The sequence below is a fragment of the Miscanthus floridulus genome, chromosome 5 (genome assembly GCF_019320115.1).
Source record: "Miscanthus floridulus cultivar M001 chromosome 5, ASM1932011v1, whole genome shotgun sequence".
Lineage (NCBI taxonomy): Eukaryota > Viridiplantae > Streptophyta > Magnoliopsida > Poales > Poaceae > Miscanthus > Miscanthus floridulus.
The window spans coordinates 131,313,330-131,331,515 of NC_089584.1; the positions used below are offsets into that span (position 1 = coordinate 131,313,330).

An 18,186-nucleotide genomic window follows, 5' to 3' on the forward strand; every position below is an offset into this window, starting at 1 on the left:
CGGTCAAGCCGTTGCCGTGCCGTACGTCGCCGGCAAGGCAAGGACGCGGACGCTGCTTGCCAAGACTGTATGGGTTTGGGTTGACTCTGTCAGCTGGCCTCTGATACAGCCACGATTTCGTGGGGTACGAGACGAGCAGACGATTGAGTCACACGATGACGGAAAAGAACATGGACAGAACCGCATGCAAAGTCTGAAGAACAGTTGCGATGACGATGATGATTGATGAAGAGGAAGACACGCGAATGGCGGAGCCCATTGTGCGCTTGTGTTATTGCTGACTGCTGAGGTATAGTACTACCAGGGGGTGTTGGGTTCACCTTCTAAATTTAGTAGCTTTAGTCTCTTTTAGTAACTTTTTTACCAAACACTTTGACTAAGGGGGTGTTTGCTTGTCCCTCCTAAATTTTAGTCGTTGTCCCATCGGATATTTAGACACATGCATGGAGTATTAAATATAAACTAATTACGAAACTAATTACATAGTTTGCGACTAATTTGCGAGACGAATCTTTTGAGCCAAATTAATCCATGATTTGACAATGTTTGCTGCAGTAAACATGTGCTAATGACGGATTAATTAGGCCTAAAAATTCGTCTCGTGAAGTACTGACGGATTATGTAATTTGTTTTTTTATTAGTATCCGAACACCCCATGCAACATCCTTCCGACACACCTCCTCAATTTTAGTAGTCGGATCCAAACACCCAGCTAGACATTTAGCCAACTAGTAACCCAAGGCTTACTAAAAGGAACTAAAAGCCCAGCTGAACAGGTGGTGCCCCTCATAATTGCCCTATCCTGTAGGCGTCGCAGACGAAGGCCGGGTCCTGCCCGGCGGCGCAGTCGAGGAGCCGACGGAGCTGGCCGGTCTCGTTGAGCTGTCGTACCTCGTCCGCGCCGCCGACGAGGCGGCCGCTGATGAACAGCTGCGGGAGCGCGAAGGCGCGTCCCCGCGCGGCCAGCAGCGCCTGGAGCTCCCGGCGGAGCGCGGCGTCCATGGACACGTCCCGCTTGTCCACGGCGACGTGGAACCCGCGCAGGATGGCGCGCACCACGGTGCAGTCAGTGAACGTGCGGCGCACCCCGCGCAGCGACGTCGTGTACAACACCACCGCCTGCGGCCGCTGTGCGCGTGGCTCGTCCGCGAGCTGCTGCCTCCGCCACCTGGCCGCCGACGCCGCCGGCCAGTGCCCCTGGAGGTGGTGGTACGTCAGCGACCGCGTCAGCTGGAACGGCTTCTTGCCGCCGCCTCCGGCCACGCCGCCGCCGCAATCCTCCATCTCACCGGCCGCCGCCGCCGCAGCTAGGTTCTTTGGCTACGGCGGTTACCGGGAGGCGAGGAAAGGGGGAGGAAGACGAAGAGGATCTCGCTGGAGCTCACCGGTAGGCAGGCACTTCTTCCTCCCCTTCTCCATCGGCCAGTTCTCCTTCCTCCCCTTCTCCGTCGGCCGATGCTCCTTCCTCCCCTTCCTCGCCGGCCAAATGCCAGGGGCAGGAGCTTAGGGACGTTTTGGTTATCCTAAACATGCACATGTCAAGTTTAGTCATAATTAGTCCACCAAACTAAACGTTGCCTGACTAAAATTTAGAAGATAGTTTAGCTGACTAAATTTAGAAGCTTAAAACCAAAACAGGCCCCTATGTACACAGCCTACGCCGATGATTGGTTCGAGGTTCAACAAACAAGCTCTTCCAAAGGTGTTGCGAAATTCCATGCAGAAACAATCCACCGAAATCCAAAACTCGCAGTTCTATAGGCCAGTCTACGATCGCTATCGAGCACGGACCAATCAGAGCCGTGCGCGCGACCATCCCTGGCTGACCGACGGACGATACGACCAGCTTGAGACGCCTCGGGCTCACCACCTATCGGCGACCACGGCAGTCACTTACAGCGGGCCCCGGCGGACGCCACCTCCGCGATCCAATCGTTTCCCGCCCTCGCCACAACCTAAATTACCGGCCGCCGGGACCACTGCTCAGCGTCCTGGCTGTCGGGCCTCTCCTTCCCGTCGTCCTCGTCGCCCGCCGCCGCCGCGGCCAGCGCCTCGTCGCCCCACGAAGCGGCTCTTCTCCCGGACTTGAACCTCCTCATTCCCGCGATGCCCGGCTCCTGCTGTCGCTGCTGCTCTCCGTCATCGTCCTCCAGCGCCATCTTCCTGGACGCGTCGCCGGGTACACGGGCGCAGCCGTCGCACCGGAACATGGCCGCCACGCCGTGCCACCACCCGCGGCGCCCGCGCCGGCGCCGCCCGTGCCGCTCCCGGTCGGACAGGACCTTGCCAATGCAGGACACCTTGGGCGATCGAGGCTCTACCTCGCCGTCGCCCCTGCTGCCGCTGCCGCTACCACCGCCGCCGCCCGCGCGCTTGTCGTGCAAGATCCGGCCCTGCGACGGCCGGCGCCGGGAGAAGGTGGGGCGGATCTTGGCCGGGAGGCCGAAGAAAGTGGTGCCGGCCGCGGGGGGCGGGGCGCCCGCGACGCGCGTGGAGTTGGACCGCGTCTTGGCCGCGATGGGGTTGGCCACGACGGCCGCCGCGAACTTGGGGTTGGTGCTGCCCTTGGTGGAGTCGTCCCGTTCGTATATCGGGTTCAGCTCCGAGAACGCCACGTCGTCGCCGATGGGGATGGTTATCGACTCGGGCGGGAAGTCCGGATCCGGCGGCGGAGGCGGTGGCATCCGCGGTGGCGAGGCGTCCTCGCTGCCCCCCGCGATGACCGTCTCGCACGACACCTTCCTGTCCCCGGCGCCGGCGCCTGACACGCCGCACACCAGGCTCTCCAGGTCCACCTGGGGCATTGCGCGCGCAGCTCGCTGCCTTGCTACTGCTAGTGCAGGGGGGAGTGCAAGAGTGAAGAAAGAAGCGGAGGCAGGGAGAAGTGGCTGCTAGCAGGCGCTTCCCTTTAAAATTCACATGAGGAAGATGGGGGGGAGGCAAAGCACAGCGAGGCTGCATCAGCAGTGCTCAGAGGCTGTCCTATACAAATAATAAGTGAGGCAGAAAATGCCACCTCTGAAACGAAACGAACTCCAAAAACGGATCTCGCCTATTTGTCTCCCCAAAAAACCAGTCTCAGTGAGCTGAATGGAGTCTTCACCTACTGCCAATTCGTTAGCTGAGGTTAAAGGAAAAATGGCATTGGCAGCCTAAGAGAGCAGCAATCAAGTGAAATCTCCCTATTAGAGAGCAACTGATCAAGGATATACAGTTCAGTTGGGGTAATTTACCTGGTCAGTCCACGATAACGGTGAAGCAGACAGGAGTGGCCTAGGCGATTTTATGCCGATCTGGAGACCTCCGACAGAACCCATTTTCTGCTTTGGCACTCCCAATTAATAAGCTTAGTCTTTTCATTTCAGATTTCAGCGTGGAACGCCCAGTGATCCCCTGAGACCGATCTGTCTTTACGCAGCAGTGGGCAGTGGCCACAAAAATGTGAAGAATCTGTCGCTGTGCTTTATGATTTTCGCAAATACAGTAATATTAAATAACAGTTGGGCCTGCAGGATCATCAGCCTGTCGACACCTGTCTTCAGTTAAAAACAATTTCACCCTCTAACATAAGGTCAGAGAACACCGTAGGGTAAACATCACTCAGGAGCACCAGCACCTAATTTTACAGAGGTCAGAACCAAGATTTGAAGGGTAAATCAAGAAATCTACTCTGCAGAACTGTTCATGATCACTTGATCAGGACGCAGGGCAAGGCTTGGTAAAAGGAATCAAGGCCAGTTCTGGGCACGAGTGCTGTTTGGCTATCACATGACGATGTCGGACTGGGTAGTGAGCACCAGAAGGCATCAGCGGGGCACCAGGCCCATTTGTACTATTTTGTTGGCTTCCCTGCACAAATATAGCTGCAGTCTTTCATTGGCTGAGATATTGTGAGAGGAGTAATGGCCGTGGCTTAGCTTGCAAACGTGCCGTTTTGCTCAGTGTTCAAGTTCCCTGCTCGCTAAACATACCAACCTGATCCTGTGAAGTGACTGAAGCCTAACGATACTATGAAATAGACAGCTGAATGACCCCTACAAAGCACACTGATGGCTCAGCCTGCAGTGTTCAAAGTTCAAACACAGGAAAACCTCACACATGTCATACGCCCTTTTATCTTAGGGCGTGTTTAGTTTCCAAATTTTTTTTTTTGCCTTCTACAGTAAAAGAGCATGTTTGGACGAGTACTAAATATAGACAAAAAAAAACTAATTGCACAGTTCTCGGCAAAATCGCGAGACGAATCTTTTAAGCCTAATTAGTCCACGAAAAGCCTTAAGTGCTACAGTACCCCCCATGTGCTAATGACCGATTAATTAGTATCATTAGATTCGTCTCGCAGTTTCCTAATGGGTTCTGTAATTTGTTTTTTTATTAGTATCCAAAAACCCCTCCCGACATCCTTCCGACACATGCGATGTGACACCCAAAAATTTTCACCTCCCCAATTAGGCCCCGTTTAGATGCGAAATTTTTTGACTTTTGACTACTGTAGCACTTTCGTTTGTATTTGGTAAAAATTGTCCAATTATGGACTATTTAGGCTTAAAAGATTCGTCTCGTCAATTACGGGCAAACTGTGCAATTCGTTATTCTTTTTACCTACATTTAATACTCCATGCATGTACCGTAAGATTTGATGTGACGGGGAATCATGAAAAAATTTGGATTTTGGGTGGCATCTAAACGGGGCCTAAACACACCCTTAGTAGTGGTACAAAGAAATGAAAGCTGAGAGTGGGCAGCTCTTTTAAATATGAAAACTCTAGATTTCTGACATGGGAGTGCAAGGCTATATCTAGAGTGTATATCGCTGTATCAGTGTGGAAACGTATGAAGCTATGTAGGCCTTGGACCTTGGTCAACACTCAACAACCCCACAAGCTCCCATGGGGTCGGAATTATTGTACTCTGCGACAGATTCACATTACAGGACAGTGAAGAATGGGACGAGGAACCATATTAAGATCAAGTGTCAGGTATAATAAATTGAAAACAATATCCTCTTAAAGTGGAGATCCAAATGGAATAATTCCTGCAGCCAAGAATGCTTCTTGAACCATAGTAGGTTAATGATATGGGCACAGCATAACAGGCATCTATAAAGGCAGGATTTCTGAATTGAAGAACCTAAGTACTAGGAGTTATTGAGGAGTATCGTTGACGAAGCATGTTAGAGGAAATTGGAATTAGTATAATCTCAACTATACAATAATCACATTGCACAGCTGAATGCAAGTATTTTAGGACTCAGACCAAATGCACAAGCTAAATGGGACTCTCTCTTTTCTGAAAGCTTCTAAATCGAGACTTAGCAATCTTTTTGTTTGAGCTATTTAGCACATGGTAGTGCATGAAAAACACCAAGATGGTTTCTTATAACCTGGTCCTGAAATTTGTTTAAGAATGAACTTTGGATGCTAACTATAGGGAAGCTATGGTTTCTTAATGTCTGAGCAATTTGATTTCTGCAACTGAACTTTGTACCAACCTACTTGATAGTTCACAATAGGTTGCAGACTATGGAAATTAGCAGGAACGTTAGGTGTGTTGGTTGAGCTCTCTGTCAATTTAACCAGAGGACTCTGCAACCGAAAGCAACGTCCAACCGCCAAAATTAGACTGCCAGAATGTTGGTTAAGCTTTCTCTATCCATAATCCATTTGTCCATTGTACATAACACCGCATAATATACTCCAATGAAGATAATTCAAGAAGATAAGACGAGATCAGTATAAGGCGCAATACATTACTACAATAAGTGAAGTGGATGGAGAAAACTGCAAACCAGCATCATGGAGTCAAAAGTTACGATGACACTAAGAAGGGTTTTGGTGACATTAACAGTAAATCCAAATCCTTCGTGGGAATGACCACACGTGATCTACAAAATTTTAAGCTTCCCCCAAATGATTTGATTACGTCTCAGCACTTTGTATTATAGTCCTCCACCACTACTTCTGAACTAGGATCACCAACTAAATAAGTAACAAGGACAGCAGCAAGCTCAAACGATGCCGAAATCGCTCTGTAACTTCACGGGCTTGAGGCGGGCTTTGCGGGCCCAGAAGCCGACTGCTGCGGCGGGGGAGGGGTCGAGGCAGTGGAAGCGGAGCCGGAGTCGGGGATGATTCCTCGGCCGCGGAGAGCTTGCGGAGGCGTTCCTGGAGAACGCGGACGCGGTCCTCGGTGCGGCGGAGCTTACGCCAGCGCTAGGCGAGGTAAGCGCCGAGGCCCCACACGTACGGGTAGGTCTGCGCGTGCTCCTTCGCCTTCCGCCACTCCTCCTCCAGCTTCGCGATCACGCCGCCTCCAGTCGCCGATCCCGCCACTGGTTCCGGCTCCTGGCGCGGCTGCGGCTGTGTCTGTCCGTCCCCGGCGGCCGCCATCGCTGCGCTTGTTGGTGTGCGCGGCGCCTGTGCGGCCGTGCGAGTGGGGGCTCGTGTCGGTTTCTTTAGGGCAAGCGCGAAATGGGCCTGGCCGAGCGACTTGTGATGAACGATGGCCCAAACTACCCTTAGTTGGGCCTTCCTTCTGAATCTTCTTCACGCGGATAGGAAGGAACCTCCGTAATTTTTGGGCCACACTTAGCACTTGAATGAAGCCCAAAATTTTGATACAGTAGAGCTGCAAGTATAATATTTGAAGATAAGCTATACTTGCCATGACAGATAGTACTAGCCCATCCATAAGCTCCAGCATTTAGTGTAGTCTAGCAAAAAAATTTTGACAGAAGTAAATCCGACTTTTATAGAAAGCAATGTTTAATACAGACACGCACAAAACAAAACAAAAAATGGTGTGTGTGTGTGTGTTGGGGTGGGGGGGGGGGGGGGGGGGGGGGGGGGTGTGAGGGAGAGACCGGTTTACTAGGAAAAATCAACAAGAGAAGACACAAACAGGCGCTTACCACAGTTCTAATAGCCCAACAGGAAACTACATCCTAAATGGCAACTGAACCGCTGGAGATAACAACCACGCCAACCAGTAGCAAGCCGTCGAGACAACAAAAGACAGCAGGAGCATAACAACAATACATTAAAGCGCTCCTTCGATATCAAGATCTTCAGTTCGCCTCCAGAAGCCCATCAACCATTTCTTCATTCTTCGTATCTTGTCGTCCAAAAACTTTTCATCTTGTTCCTTCAGAAATATGTGCCAACTCTGAGCAAAACTGAGGATTTTACGAAAAACTACTCCTCCGTCTAGTTTTTCACCTCATGTGTGGCCATCACGTTTGTATACAAAAGAAATAGTATTTTAATGTCGAGACCACCGCTGCAGCCCTTGACTCTGAGCAAAACTCAGAGTGCTAACTATCGTTGTAACGAAAGTTTAGGTTTCAGGCGTAAAGTCTTGGGCTTTTATATCAGATGTCTTACGGGGGTGTTTTAAGGGGCGTTCGGATACTAATAAAAAAATAAATTACAGAATCCGTCGGTAAACCGCGTGATAAATTTAGTAAGTCTAATTAATCTATCATTAGCATATGTATTACTGTAGCATTTTATTGTCAAATCATGGGTTAGTTAGGCTTTAAAGATTCGTCTAGCAAAGTAGTCGTAATCTATGTAATTCGTTATTTTTTTAGTCTATATTTAATAATCTATACATGTGTCAAATATTCGATGGAATAAGGCGTAAACTTGTAGAGGACAAACTAAAGACCTGAGACCACCGCTGCAGCGCTTGACATGACAACGATGCAATCATGCAACAACCTTCCTTCTAGTGTCTACTCAAAGCACTTGAACGCACGCTGCGGCTGCTGAATAGGAGTAGGCCGAAAGGAAAAGGATTCAAGCAGTAGCGGGCTACGAGTAGTTTATGGGCCGCCAGCCTTTATGGCATGCAGAGAAGCAGCAGACCCTGTTCAGCTGCCGCCTGCTGACAGTCAAGCTGCAGACTGTTCGTTTGGCTGTGCTGGTTCGTTGCTGGTTTGTGAAGAAGTACTGCTGGCTGGTTTGGTGTGAGAGAAAAATACTGTTCCGGCTGGAAATTTACGATCGTTTACGACAAGCACAAGTCAACCAAACATGCTGCTGATTGGATGAAACTGTTTCGCTGTCAGAGAGAGCCCCTTCACATGGGATAACCGGTCAAGCACGTGCCGCTGCTAGCTACTAGAGAAAATTCCTTCGTCGTCATCTAAAGCTATATTAATTCTTCCATTGCCATTCAGATTTACATATTCCCTTGATTGCCATTGATTTATATTTTTTATTCTCTTATCTGCCATTGTCGTTACTTTCTCGTTAATCCATCGTATACACCGTTAAAACATGTGGCGTCTCGTCTCTCTCGCTCTTAGCGCCCGCATACCGTGACCGGCTGACCGCTAGCCGCCTTGCTCCCCGCGCTCGCTGCATGACAGCGCATCGCCTGCACTTGTTGCCACCAAGCGTTTGGCGTCCATGTGTTTCATCACCGCTGAGCCACGTTTGTCGTCCGCGCACGCATGCCATCGCCGGCTGCCTCGCCTCCCTCGCGCTGGTGGTGTCGCGAATGCCGCGCCATCAGCATTGCTGGTGGTGGCGCAGGCGCACGCATGCCATCGCAGACTGTTTCGCCTCCCCCGCACTGGTGTTGCCGCGAATGCCGCGCCATCGGCTTTGTTGGTGCATACGGCGAGCGCAGGGATACGAAGTCGACCAACAAAATTGCTCGAAGATGGCGTCTGCGAACACGAGTATGCGACAAGCCTTTGCATTATATTTTGGTATTTACTACACTTGACTTCAAGCAATGGCGTGCCCTGGCCTGGCCGAGCAGCGGTTCGCCCAAGCTGCTACTCCTGGCCTGGCCGCCGACGACCACGGAGATGGAGGAGTCGCCGCGGGTGAGCGACGGCGGCGCCGCAGATAAGGAGCGTGTGATGCGGCTCCTGGAGCGGGAGGCGGCGTCGGCCAAGCAGCGGGAGATGATGAAGATGCTGGAGTCGCTAGTCCAGCAGACCAATGAGCTGGAGCAGGCCAAGATCGTGCTCGAGGAGGCCAGGCTCGAGGTCGCCGCGCTACGGCATCAACAACAGCAGGGCGAGGCCGCCGCCACCGGGCCGGCCGCGCAGGCGCAGACACGGACACAACAGCAGTGGAGCGTCAAGGACCTCATGTTCGGCGGCGTGGACGAGGAGATCAACGGTCTTTGTGCCAGGCTCCGCGCGTCGGCGCAGGCCGAGGAGCGGAGCCGGAAGGCGGCGGACGAGCACACCGCAGCGCTGTCCGCGGTCAGCATGGAGGCGAAGCAGGTCAAGGCATGGCTCTGCGACGCGTGGGACGAGCTGGTGGTGGCCCACGCCGAGCGTGACCAGCTCCGAGGCCTCCTCCAGGGCGCCGAGGCAGAGCTGTGGTCGGCGACCGAGCGCATCGACGCGCTCACCGCCGACTGGAAGGACGCCGTGGTCGAGTGGCACGCTAGGGAGAAGGCGCTACTGGCGCGCGCGCGTGGCGCGGAGGAGGAGGCCGCCGCCGCGTGGGCGGAGAGCGCCGTCGAGATCGACGCAGCGCGACGGGCGCTCGCCAACGGGCGAGAGAGACGAGACCGCCACATGTTTTAACGGTGTATACGATGGATTAATGAGAAAGTAACGATAATGGCAGATAAGGGAACAAAAAATATAAACCAATGGCAACCAAAGGAACATATAAATCTGAATGGCAATGAAGGGATTAATATAGCTTTGGATGGCAACGAAGGAGTTTTCTCTAAGATCTATCGTGGGCTCTACCCAGACGGGGATCAGCATCCAGAGAGTTTACATCACGGATCGGAGCATTAATAACAAGACCTGAAAACCAATAATATGCCCATTACGGTGTTCCTCCTCCTCTGTTGTGTTTTCTACCACCCATACTAGTTCTAGAGTACTCTTCTGATTTCCGTCTCCACAGACCACACTGGAGGTGTCACCTCCATAGCTCGTCTCGCGGTTGATCGTTTATCCGATTAGGGCTTGTTTAGTTCGTTCCTAAAGTTTACTACTGTTATGACAGGCGTGCACTACGGCCGGAGAAGGCCTGCTCGTGGCTACGGCCACGTCCGGGATGGGCCTCAAGCCCACATCGCCGCGTCATATTAGCTATTATTAGAATTACTAGAAGTTATTTCCTATTATTAGATAAGAGGAGTTATAAATACCTTATAAGACTCTTTTGAGGATTAAGCAGAAACAAATCTAATTGTTTCCGGCTTTCCCTGGGAGCTGGGAGTTCTGCCCTAGCCGTCCTTCTCGTGCCCTCGCTGCAGCCACGGCGCCACCACGCCGTCTTCCTCGTGCACTTCGACCTCGCTCTCCGATCCTCCACACATACAATCTACGATCCCTCGCGAGCAGAACCAAAGTACCTAGCAGCTTGGTATTAGAGATTCCAGGCATGATGACCTTCGCTCCGCTCAGCCACGTCGCTCCACCGCCGATGTCATCCATGCCGCTGCCCACGGCATCCTTCGAGCTCTCAGCCGTGTCCGCGTCCAACTCGACGGGCGGCTCGCTCACCTAGGGCTCGATCACCCTAGAAACCCTGGCCGGTGTGGTCGATCAGATCAGCTGCAACATGGACCAGCTTGGCCGCAACATGGTCGCCATGCAGGCATCCTTGGCCGGCCTCCTTTCGCCGTCTTCCACATCACAGCCGCCGCCTCCAACACTGTCGCTGCCGGATGCGCCTTCAGTGTCGCAACAGTCGCGCTTTCCCTACGGCATGCCCCATAGCGGGCCGGGGGTGCCTCTCCATCTGCTTCAGTGGCCGGCCTCCCTATCCCCCATACCGCCATGGGCGATGATGGGGTCGACTTCGGCGTCGGTTTACACGATGGCCACCTCACCTACGCTGTCCACGGTGACCACCTCCGTCATTCCGCCAGCCCCGACATCTGGCACGTTCTACGGCGGCATGGACGGGTCGCTCTTCTATGGTGGCGCTACTGGGTCGGCCGCACCGCCGACCCTCGGAGCTGGTAGCACTTCGACCACCACGACCATTGATCACAGAGCGCACGGGGGCGCCCTAGCGCCGCCACGCTTCTACAAGCTTGAGTTCACCACCTACGACGACGACGTGGATTCGCTGAATTGGCACAACCAGTGCGAGCAATTTTTCCGCGACCAGCGCACTCTCGCCTCGGATCGCACATGGTTGGCGTCTTACCATCTCCATGGAGCTGCACAGACATGGTACTACGCACTCGAACAAGATGAAGGCATGCCAGCCTGGGAGCGCTTCCGTGAGCTGTGCCAGCTTCGTTTCGGACCCCCGATGCGGGGCACACGTTTGGTGGAGCTTGCTCGACTGCCCTTCACCTCCATGGTCCAAGACTACTCGGATCGCTACAACGCCGTCCTCTGCCATAAGCGCGACCTCAACCCTCGTCAAAAGGCGCAGCTCTACGTCGGCGGTCTTCCTAAACATATCAAGGTGGACGTCAAGATGCACCATCCGTAGGACCTACAATCCGCCATGTACTACGCGTGGGCTTACGAACGTCACGTAGCTACCTTCATGCCTGCACAACAGCCGCAGCAGCAGCGTGGCGTTCGTCCACCAGCGCGTCCCACCCTTCCGCCAGCTCGACCAGCTGCAGCTCCATCCTCGGGTACTATAACACAGCCGTTCCCGACGACAACCCCCGGTCAGCCGTGGTTCCACCGTTTGTCACCAGCGGAGCAACTTGAACGACGTCGCCAAGGCCTCTGCTTCAACTGTGACAAACCTTACGTCTGCGGTCATGTCTGTCAGCGCCTGTTCTACTTGGAGAACGACGACTATGTCGACGTCGAGATCCCTACCGAGGTTGCAGTCACGGCCGCATTCCAGGAGACGCCCACGGTCGCCCCTCCCGTCCTGGAGCCCACAGGGGAGGCGTCGGCCACTGCCAGGGCGCCACCCATAGTGTCTCTATACGTGCTCACAGGGGTGCAACCAAAGTACGCCATGCTTCTTCCCGTGACAGTACGGGGCCATCGCCTGGTGGCTCTCCTCGACTCTGGCTCAACGACCACCTTCATCAACGCCGATCTTTTCAGTTGCCTGCAGCTTCCCTCCATTCCGCATCCCACGCTACGGGTGCTCATGGCCAACGGCGACCGCGTGCTGTGCCATGGGCTCGCCCGCGACGTCGCCGTGGCCATCGGCGACGAGGAGTTCTCCATCCACTGTTTCAGCATCAGTCTTGGCGAGTTCAACCTCATCCTTGGGTTCGACTTCCTGTGAACCCTAGGCCTAGTGTTGTGGGACTGCGAGAGCCTCTCCATGGCCTTCACGCGTGCTGGCCGCCGCGTCCTATGGACGAGGCTTGGCTCCTCCTCCGACGACACCACCAGGCAGCCTGCCGTTCGGACGGTCAGTGACTCCTTTGGACAAACCCTCCTAGACCGGCTACTACTTCAGTTCGGGCCGGTCTTCGCCGAGCCGCGCGGCCTACCACCGGCACGTCCCAATGACCACCGGATTCACCTCCTGCCGAGCACCGCTCCAGTCGTCGTTCGTCCCTATCGCTACCCGCAGCTCCAGAAGGACGAGTTGGAGCGGCCACTGTCGACGAAATATGGTCGGCAGTCCACCGAGGGGGGTGCCCGTGGTGGTAGATTATCGGTAGATGGTGTGTGTAATCAGGAACCAGATGGTGACACAAGACGCAGAGACAGCGATTTAGACAGGTTCGGGCCGTCTGATCGACGTAATACCCTATGTCCTGTGTCTTTGGTGTATTGTATTGAGATGTAGATCGATTGACCTCTTTTTTATCTGTCTGGATCTGTCCTCTAGGGGACCCTTGCCCCTCCTTATATACTCTAAAGGAACAAGGTTACAAGTAAAGTATCCTATTTGGTACTATTACAATGTCTTGCGGTGCACGCCAAGCAGCGCCGTGCACGCCTTGATCTCACGGGCCGGGCCACCTCGGATGGTGCGGCCCATGTACCATCTTGTGGTACCTGGGGGTATATCCCCCACAGCTAGTCCCCGAGCGCCATGTATTCTGATGCGACACGCCATTTCAACCTTCTCCGAACAGTGAGGCTTGAGTTCTTGACATCTCCGACCACCGTTGTTGCCAGAGAAGTAGGTTGTCCGAAGAATGTATAGTGCTCTTAAGAAAAAAGAAAAAGATTTCCGTCCTGGGAAGTGTGCCCACTTGTATTTCTGAAAAGAAATGTAAGTGCGTCTTGAAGCGTAGCGTCTTTGATCATCAGATCGAGCACATTCACCGCAAGGTGAAGTGTGCCCACTTAGTCCCCGAGCCTGGTAGTAGGTGACGTAGTCACGTGGTGCCAGGGTCTAAAAAGAATTCCCAGTTAAATTGAGAATCCAATCATCGTACAGGCGATACGAGATGCACCGGCAGGTGCATCGTACCGATGTAGTCCCCGAGCTTGCTAGAAGGCGAGGTATGAGCCTTGTAGTAAGGTCTAAGTGCGAAAAAATATCCCCAACTGTATGCGAGTTGCCTGTCGCATGTAGTCGAGACGCAAAGTCCCCGAGCCGTGGTCGGAGAGTGGTCGAGGAAGTCCCCGAGCATAGGTCGAGGAGCGAATGACGAAGTCCCTGAGCCGTGGTCGGAGAGTGATCGAGGCTGTCCCCGAGCCGCGGTCGGAGAGTGATCGAGGTAGTCCCCGAGCACAGGTCGAGGAGCGAGCGACGAAGTCCCCGAGCCGTGGTCGAAGGGTGATCAAGGCAGTCCCCGAGCACAGGTCGAGGAGCGAGCGACGAAGTCCCCGAGCCGTGGTCGGAAAGTGATCGAGGCAGTCCCCGAGCACAGGTCGAGGAGCGAGCGACGAAATCCCTGAGCCGCGGTCGGAGAGTGATCGAGGCAGTCCCCGAGCACAGGTCAAGGAGCGAGCGACGAAGTCCCCGAGCCGTGGTCGGAGGGTGATCGAGGCAGTCCCCGAGCACAGGTCGAGGAGCGAGCGATGAAGTCCCCGAGCTGTGGTCGGAGAGTGGTCTGGCGAGTCCCCGAGCACAAGCATGGTCTGGCCAGAGTCTCCGAGCACGAACGTGGTCTGGCCAGAGTCCCCGAGCACGAGCGTGGTCTGGCCAGAGTCCTCGAGCACCGTAGTGGTCTTAGCGAACCCCGAAGCATGAGCTCGCTGACCGAACTGTGTTCCTGAAAAATAAACACGGAGAGCGGTAGTACATGATGATGTACGAAATATATCGACCTCTCTATAGGAGGTGAAGTAAACACTTGGTGTTCGGTTGGCGATGAATTATACTTGGTGTAATATTCGAAAAATAACATTAGCTGTTTTAGCCCTTTTGTTATGTAGAGGCGTAGCACGATGTATTAACCTGTCCTGAAGAATGCGCCAGCCCTGGGCTGACCAACATCTCGTAGCGCGAGGTACGGAATGCTGCCGCGCGTAGAGTGCCAGTGTTACCAGGGAGCGACTGCCGACTACCCATAGCGCAGAGGGCGGACTCTCATGCACGCGTGGGGTGGAGCCGGAGACAGCGCCGGCTCTGGGATTGTCAAGCAGGAAGGAAAACGTATCGGCGAACCGCTGTAAAAACTTATACATGTTTTGGATTGTATGTATGGAGAAAATTCGACGTGGAGCACACCCTTAGGGTGGTCGGCGGAGGTGTACGATGATCGAAGAAATTTTCAATTAAAAATAATACTTAGCTTTATTGACGGCCGGAGGGTGTAGTCGACGTGTTGCGATGTTTGAGAGATGGCTTGATGTGTCGTTGGCGATGAAGTTGTCTGGTCCTCGAGCTTTTCGACATATCGTCACGACTGTGGTCGCGATTGTCGTAGCGCCGTTCTTCGCGGCGATCATCATTGCGACGTAGTCTTGTGGTCGAGGTGGTCGGAGCTCGGTAGAGCCGCTCGGGACGTGGTCGACGTGGTCGGAGCTCGGCGAAGCTGCTCAAGACATGGTCGACGTGGTCCGTGGTCGGAGTAAGTAGCCCGGATGACGTCGTCCTTATATTAGTGGTCGGCGACTTAGGCAGCTCACGATCGGCGATGGTGTAGGAGCAGTAGGAGCAGCCTTTGTCGCTGCCGGAATACTTGTCGCCGTCGTTGGCTTGCGCGGTGATCTAACTTGGACTTGTACGAAGTATCGCTGGGATCGGAGTAGATACCGGTCCATTGATGCATGGCCCTGTACACCACGTATATGCTTCCTTTGCATGGCTCTGAAGATGTACGCCCGCGCCTCCTTCCTTACTTGCTTGTTGGTTAAGAGGATTCGGACGTGGACTTGCTTGCTGACTCGGATACCGATTCGAGCCATCTTCCGATCTGAGAAAGTCAAGATTCGTTACGGGTCGGGAAATAATACCGTACGAAGCCGCAACCGTGCGCCGCCTGCAACAACTTCAATGCGCGAGGACGTGCTCAGCGTCGCATGCCAGAGTTTGCCTGATGACTTGTCGAGAGATGAATCTAGATCGAAATCTCTAGTTGTGTGCATGGCCCTGTAGATTGAACCAATGCCCAGTCTTCTTGATCGGTCATTGAAGTCAGCGATGATGGTGCGCAGGATCCTGGTGCCGAACTGTCGAGTTGCTACAGGACGCAGAATCGTGCGACCAAAACGGTGGAAGTATCGTGACGAATTGCATAGCGACGTTGAGCCGCCGCGAACAGCCTCAAGATGATGACCCCGTTGTAGGTGAAGGACGTCACCTCCTGAAGCCAAATTGCCACGGATGGCGATGATCTTGAGGTCCATCTGGCTCGCCATAGATCAGCGCGCACGATCCCCTAAAGGGGACCCCTACCTGGCGCGCCACTGTCGACAAAATATGGTCGGCAGTCCACCAAGGGGGGTGCCCGTGGTGGTAGATTATCGGTAGACGGTGCGTGTAATCAGGAACCAGATGGTGACATAAGACGCAGAGACAGCGATTTAGACAGGTTCGGGCCGTCTGATCGACGTAATACCCTACGTCCTGTGTCTTTGGTGTATTGTATTGAGATGTAGATCGATTGACCTCTTTTTTATCTGTCTGGATCTGTCCTCTAGGGGACCCTTGCCCCTCCTTATATACTCTGAAGGGACAAGGTTACAAGTAAAGTATCCTATTTGGTACTATTACAATGTCTTGCGGTGCACGCCAAGCAGCGCCGTGCACGCCTTGATCTCACGGGCCGGGCCACCTCGGATGGTGCGGCCCATGTACCATCTTGTGGTACCTGGGGGTATATCCCCCACAGCAATGCCCCGCCATGCTGGAGCAGGGGATCATACGCCCCATCACATCTCTGTTCTCCGCCTCGGTTCTCCTTGTTTGCAAGGCGGACAACTCCTGGAGGTTTTGCATTGACTACCGCGCCCTCAACGCGTAGACCTCCAAGGACAGGTTTCCCATCCCGGTGGTGGACGAGCTCCTCGACAAGCTCCACGGCACCCATTTCTTCACAAAGCTGGACCTTCGTTCCGGCTATCACCAGGTGTGGATGCATCCGGATGACATCAGCAAGACGGCATTCTAGACACACTAGGGGCACTATGAGTTCTTGGTGATGCCTTTTGGCCTCTCCAACGCTCCGGCCACTTTCCAGGCATTGATGAACGATGTCCTCCGCCCATATCTCCGTAGGTTCGTCCTGGTGTTTTTCGATGATATACTGATATATAGCTCCTCGTGGGCGGAACACCTGCAGCACATCGGCATCGTCCTCAACACTCTCCGCGGCCACCGTCTCCACCTCAAACGTTCCAAATGCTCGTTTGGAGCATCCTCTGTGGCCTATCTCGGCCATGTGATATCCGTCGAGGGTGTCTCCATGGATGCCGACAAGATCACAGTGGTTGCCTCGTGGCTCGTTCCACGCTCTACCCGTGCCTTGTGCAGCTTCTTAGGCCTCGCCGGCTACTACCGGAAGTTCATCCGGGACTTCGGTGTCATCGCGGTGCCATTGACGCGTCTCTTGCGGCGAGACGCGTTCGCTTGGGACGCCGAAGCCGAGGCAGCCTTCCTGGCGCTCAAGGGCGCCCTCACCACGGGGCCGGTCCTTCAAATGCCCAACTTCGACAACCTCTTCACGGTGGACAGCGACGCCTTGGGTGTTGGGTTCGGTGCCGTCCTTCACCAGGGCGCCAGCCCTCTTGCCTTCTTCAGCAGACCGTTCGCCGCATGCCACCTTAAGCTAGCCGCTTACGAGCGGGAGCTCATTGGGTTGGTGCAGGTGGTACGACACTGGCGGCCATACTTGTGGGGGCGCCAATTCCTCGTTCGGACAGACCACTACAGTCTCAAGTACCTGCTGGACCAACGCTCCCTGGCGCGAGGACACCGGACTCCTGCTGCATGGTCACCGCATCTTCGTTCCCGACGTTGGTGACCTGCGTCACTAGGCCATACAACTCGCTCATGGGGCTGGCCATGAAGGCGTTCAGAAGACGCTCCATCGTCTTCGTTCGGATTTCTATTTTCCAGGCGATCGCACGTTGGTGCAGGATTGGGTGCGCTCCTGTGCTGTTTGTCAGTGCAACAAGACCGACGCTCTTCGGCCGTCGGGGCTCCTGCAGCCTCTGGAGGTGCCGTCATAGGTGTGGGCGGACATCTCCATGGACTTCATTGAAGGGCTGCCTAAGGTCGGCGGCAAGTCGGTCATTCTCACCGTCGTCGACCGCTTCTCCAAGCATGCACATTTCATTGCGCTCGGTCATCCCTACACCGCCACGTCCGTCGCCCGCGCCTTCTTCGACGGCATCGTTCGCCTTCACGGGTTCCCGACGTCCATAGTCAGCGACCGGGACCCCGTGTTCACCGGCCACGTCTGGCACGACCTCTTCAGGATGGCCGACGTGACTCTGTGCATGAGCACGGCGTTTCACCCTCAGACGGACGGCCAGTCGGAGGTGGTGAACAAGGTAATCACAATGTATTTGCGCTGTGTTACATGTGACCGGCCTCGCGCTTGGGTGGATTGGCTCTCATGGGCGGAATATTGCTATAATACTTCCTTCCACACCGCCCTTCGCACGACGCCATTCGAGGTGGTGTACGGCCGTCCCCTGCCTGCCATCCTGCCATATCGACCGGGGACCGCGCGTACTGAGGCCGCGGATGCTCTTCTACGCAACCGTGACGAGATGCTAGCTGAGGTCCGTCAACGCCTTATTCAAGCTCAGCAGCTTGCGAAGAAGTACTACGACGCCAACCACAGAGAGGTGGAGTTCGACGTTGGCGCGTGGGTCTGGCTGTGCCTCCTCCACCATACGGCGCA

At 54.4% G+C, this 18,186-nt stretch overlaps 3 protein-coding genes and 1 pseudogene across 4 annotated transcripts; 1 reads left to right on the plus strand and 3 right to left on the minus strand.

The window, feature by feature from the left end:
- Positions 1-652: 652 nt before the first annotated feature.
- LOC136453631 (uncharacterized protein At5g39865-like) lies at positions 653-1,284 on the minus strand. Its single transcript, XM_066454190.1, has one exon. It carries the CDS (start codon positions 1,282-1,284, stop codon positions 787-789), a length of 498 nt encoding a protein of 165 aa, XP_066310287.1. The 3' UTR covers positions 653-786.
- Positions 1,285-1,385: 101 nt separating this feature from the next.
- Positions 1,386-3,108, minus strand: LOC136453630 (uncharacterized). Of its 2 annotated transcripts, XR_010759055.1 has the most exons (2): positions 1,898-3,108; positions 1,386-1,523 (listed from the first exon to the last, which is right to left on the minus strand). XR_010759055.1 is itself a non-coding variant. In XM_066454188.1 (1 exon), the coding sequence occupies exon 1, from the start codon at positions 2,802-2,804 to the stop codon at positions 1,956-1,958; it is 849 nt and encodes a 282-aa protein (XP_066310285.1). In that variant the 5' UTR covers positions 2,805-3,105; the 3' UTR covers positions 1,679-1,955. The 2 variants fall into 2 exon arrangements, 1 of the variants encoding a protein (XP_066310285.1); XM_066454188.1 differs by lacking the exon at positions 1,386-1,523 and having other exon boundaries at positions 1,679-3,105.
- Positions 3,109-5,714: 2,606 nt separating this feature from the next.
- Positions 5,715-6,427, minus strand: LOC136453629 (uncharacterized; annotated as a pseudogene).
- A 2,380-nt stretch (positions 6,428-8,807) lies between these two features.
- On the plus strand, positions 8,808-9,556 carry LOC136455360 (WEB family protein At3g02930, chloroplastic-like). The gene is made up of 2 exons (XM_066455417.1): positions 8,808-9,004; positions 9,068-9,556. Exons 1-2 carry the CDS (start codon positions 8,822-8,824, stop codon positions 9,554-9,556), a joined length of 672 nt encoding a protein of 223 aa, XP_066311514.1. The 5' UTR covers positions 8,808-8,821.
- The last annotated feature ends 8,630 nt before the right edge of the window (positions 9,557-18,186 follow it).

Excerpts from the sequence above, each read along its gene's own strand:
- LOC136453630 (XM_066454188.1), bottom strand. The coding sequence starts at position 2,804 with ATGCCCCAGGTGGACCTGGAGAGCCTGGTGTGCGGCGTGTCAGGCGCC.
- LOC136455360 (XM_066455417.1), top strand. The coding sequence starts at position 8,822 with ATGGAGGAGTCGCCGCGGGTGAGCGACGGCGGCGCCGCAGATAAGGAG. Across the intron at positions 9,005-9,067 it reads TCGAGGAGGCCAGGCTCGAG|GCGCAGACACGGACACAACA; the intron begins GTCGCCGCGCTA and ends CCGGCCGCGCAG.
- LOC136453631 (XM_066454190.1), bottom strand. The coding sequence starts at position 1,284 with ATGGAGGATTGCGGCGGCGGCGTGGCCGGAGGCGGCGGCAAGAAGCCG.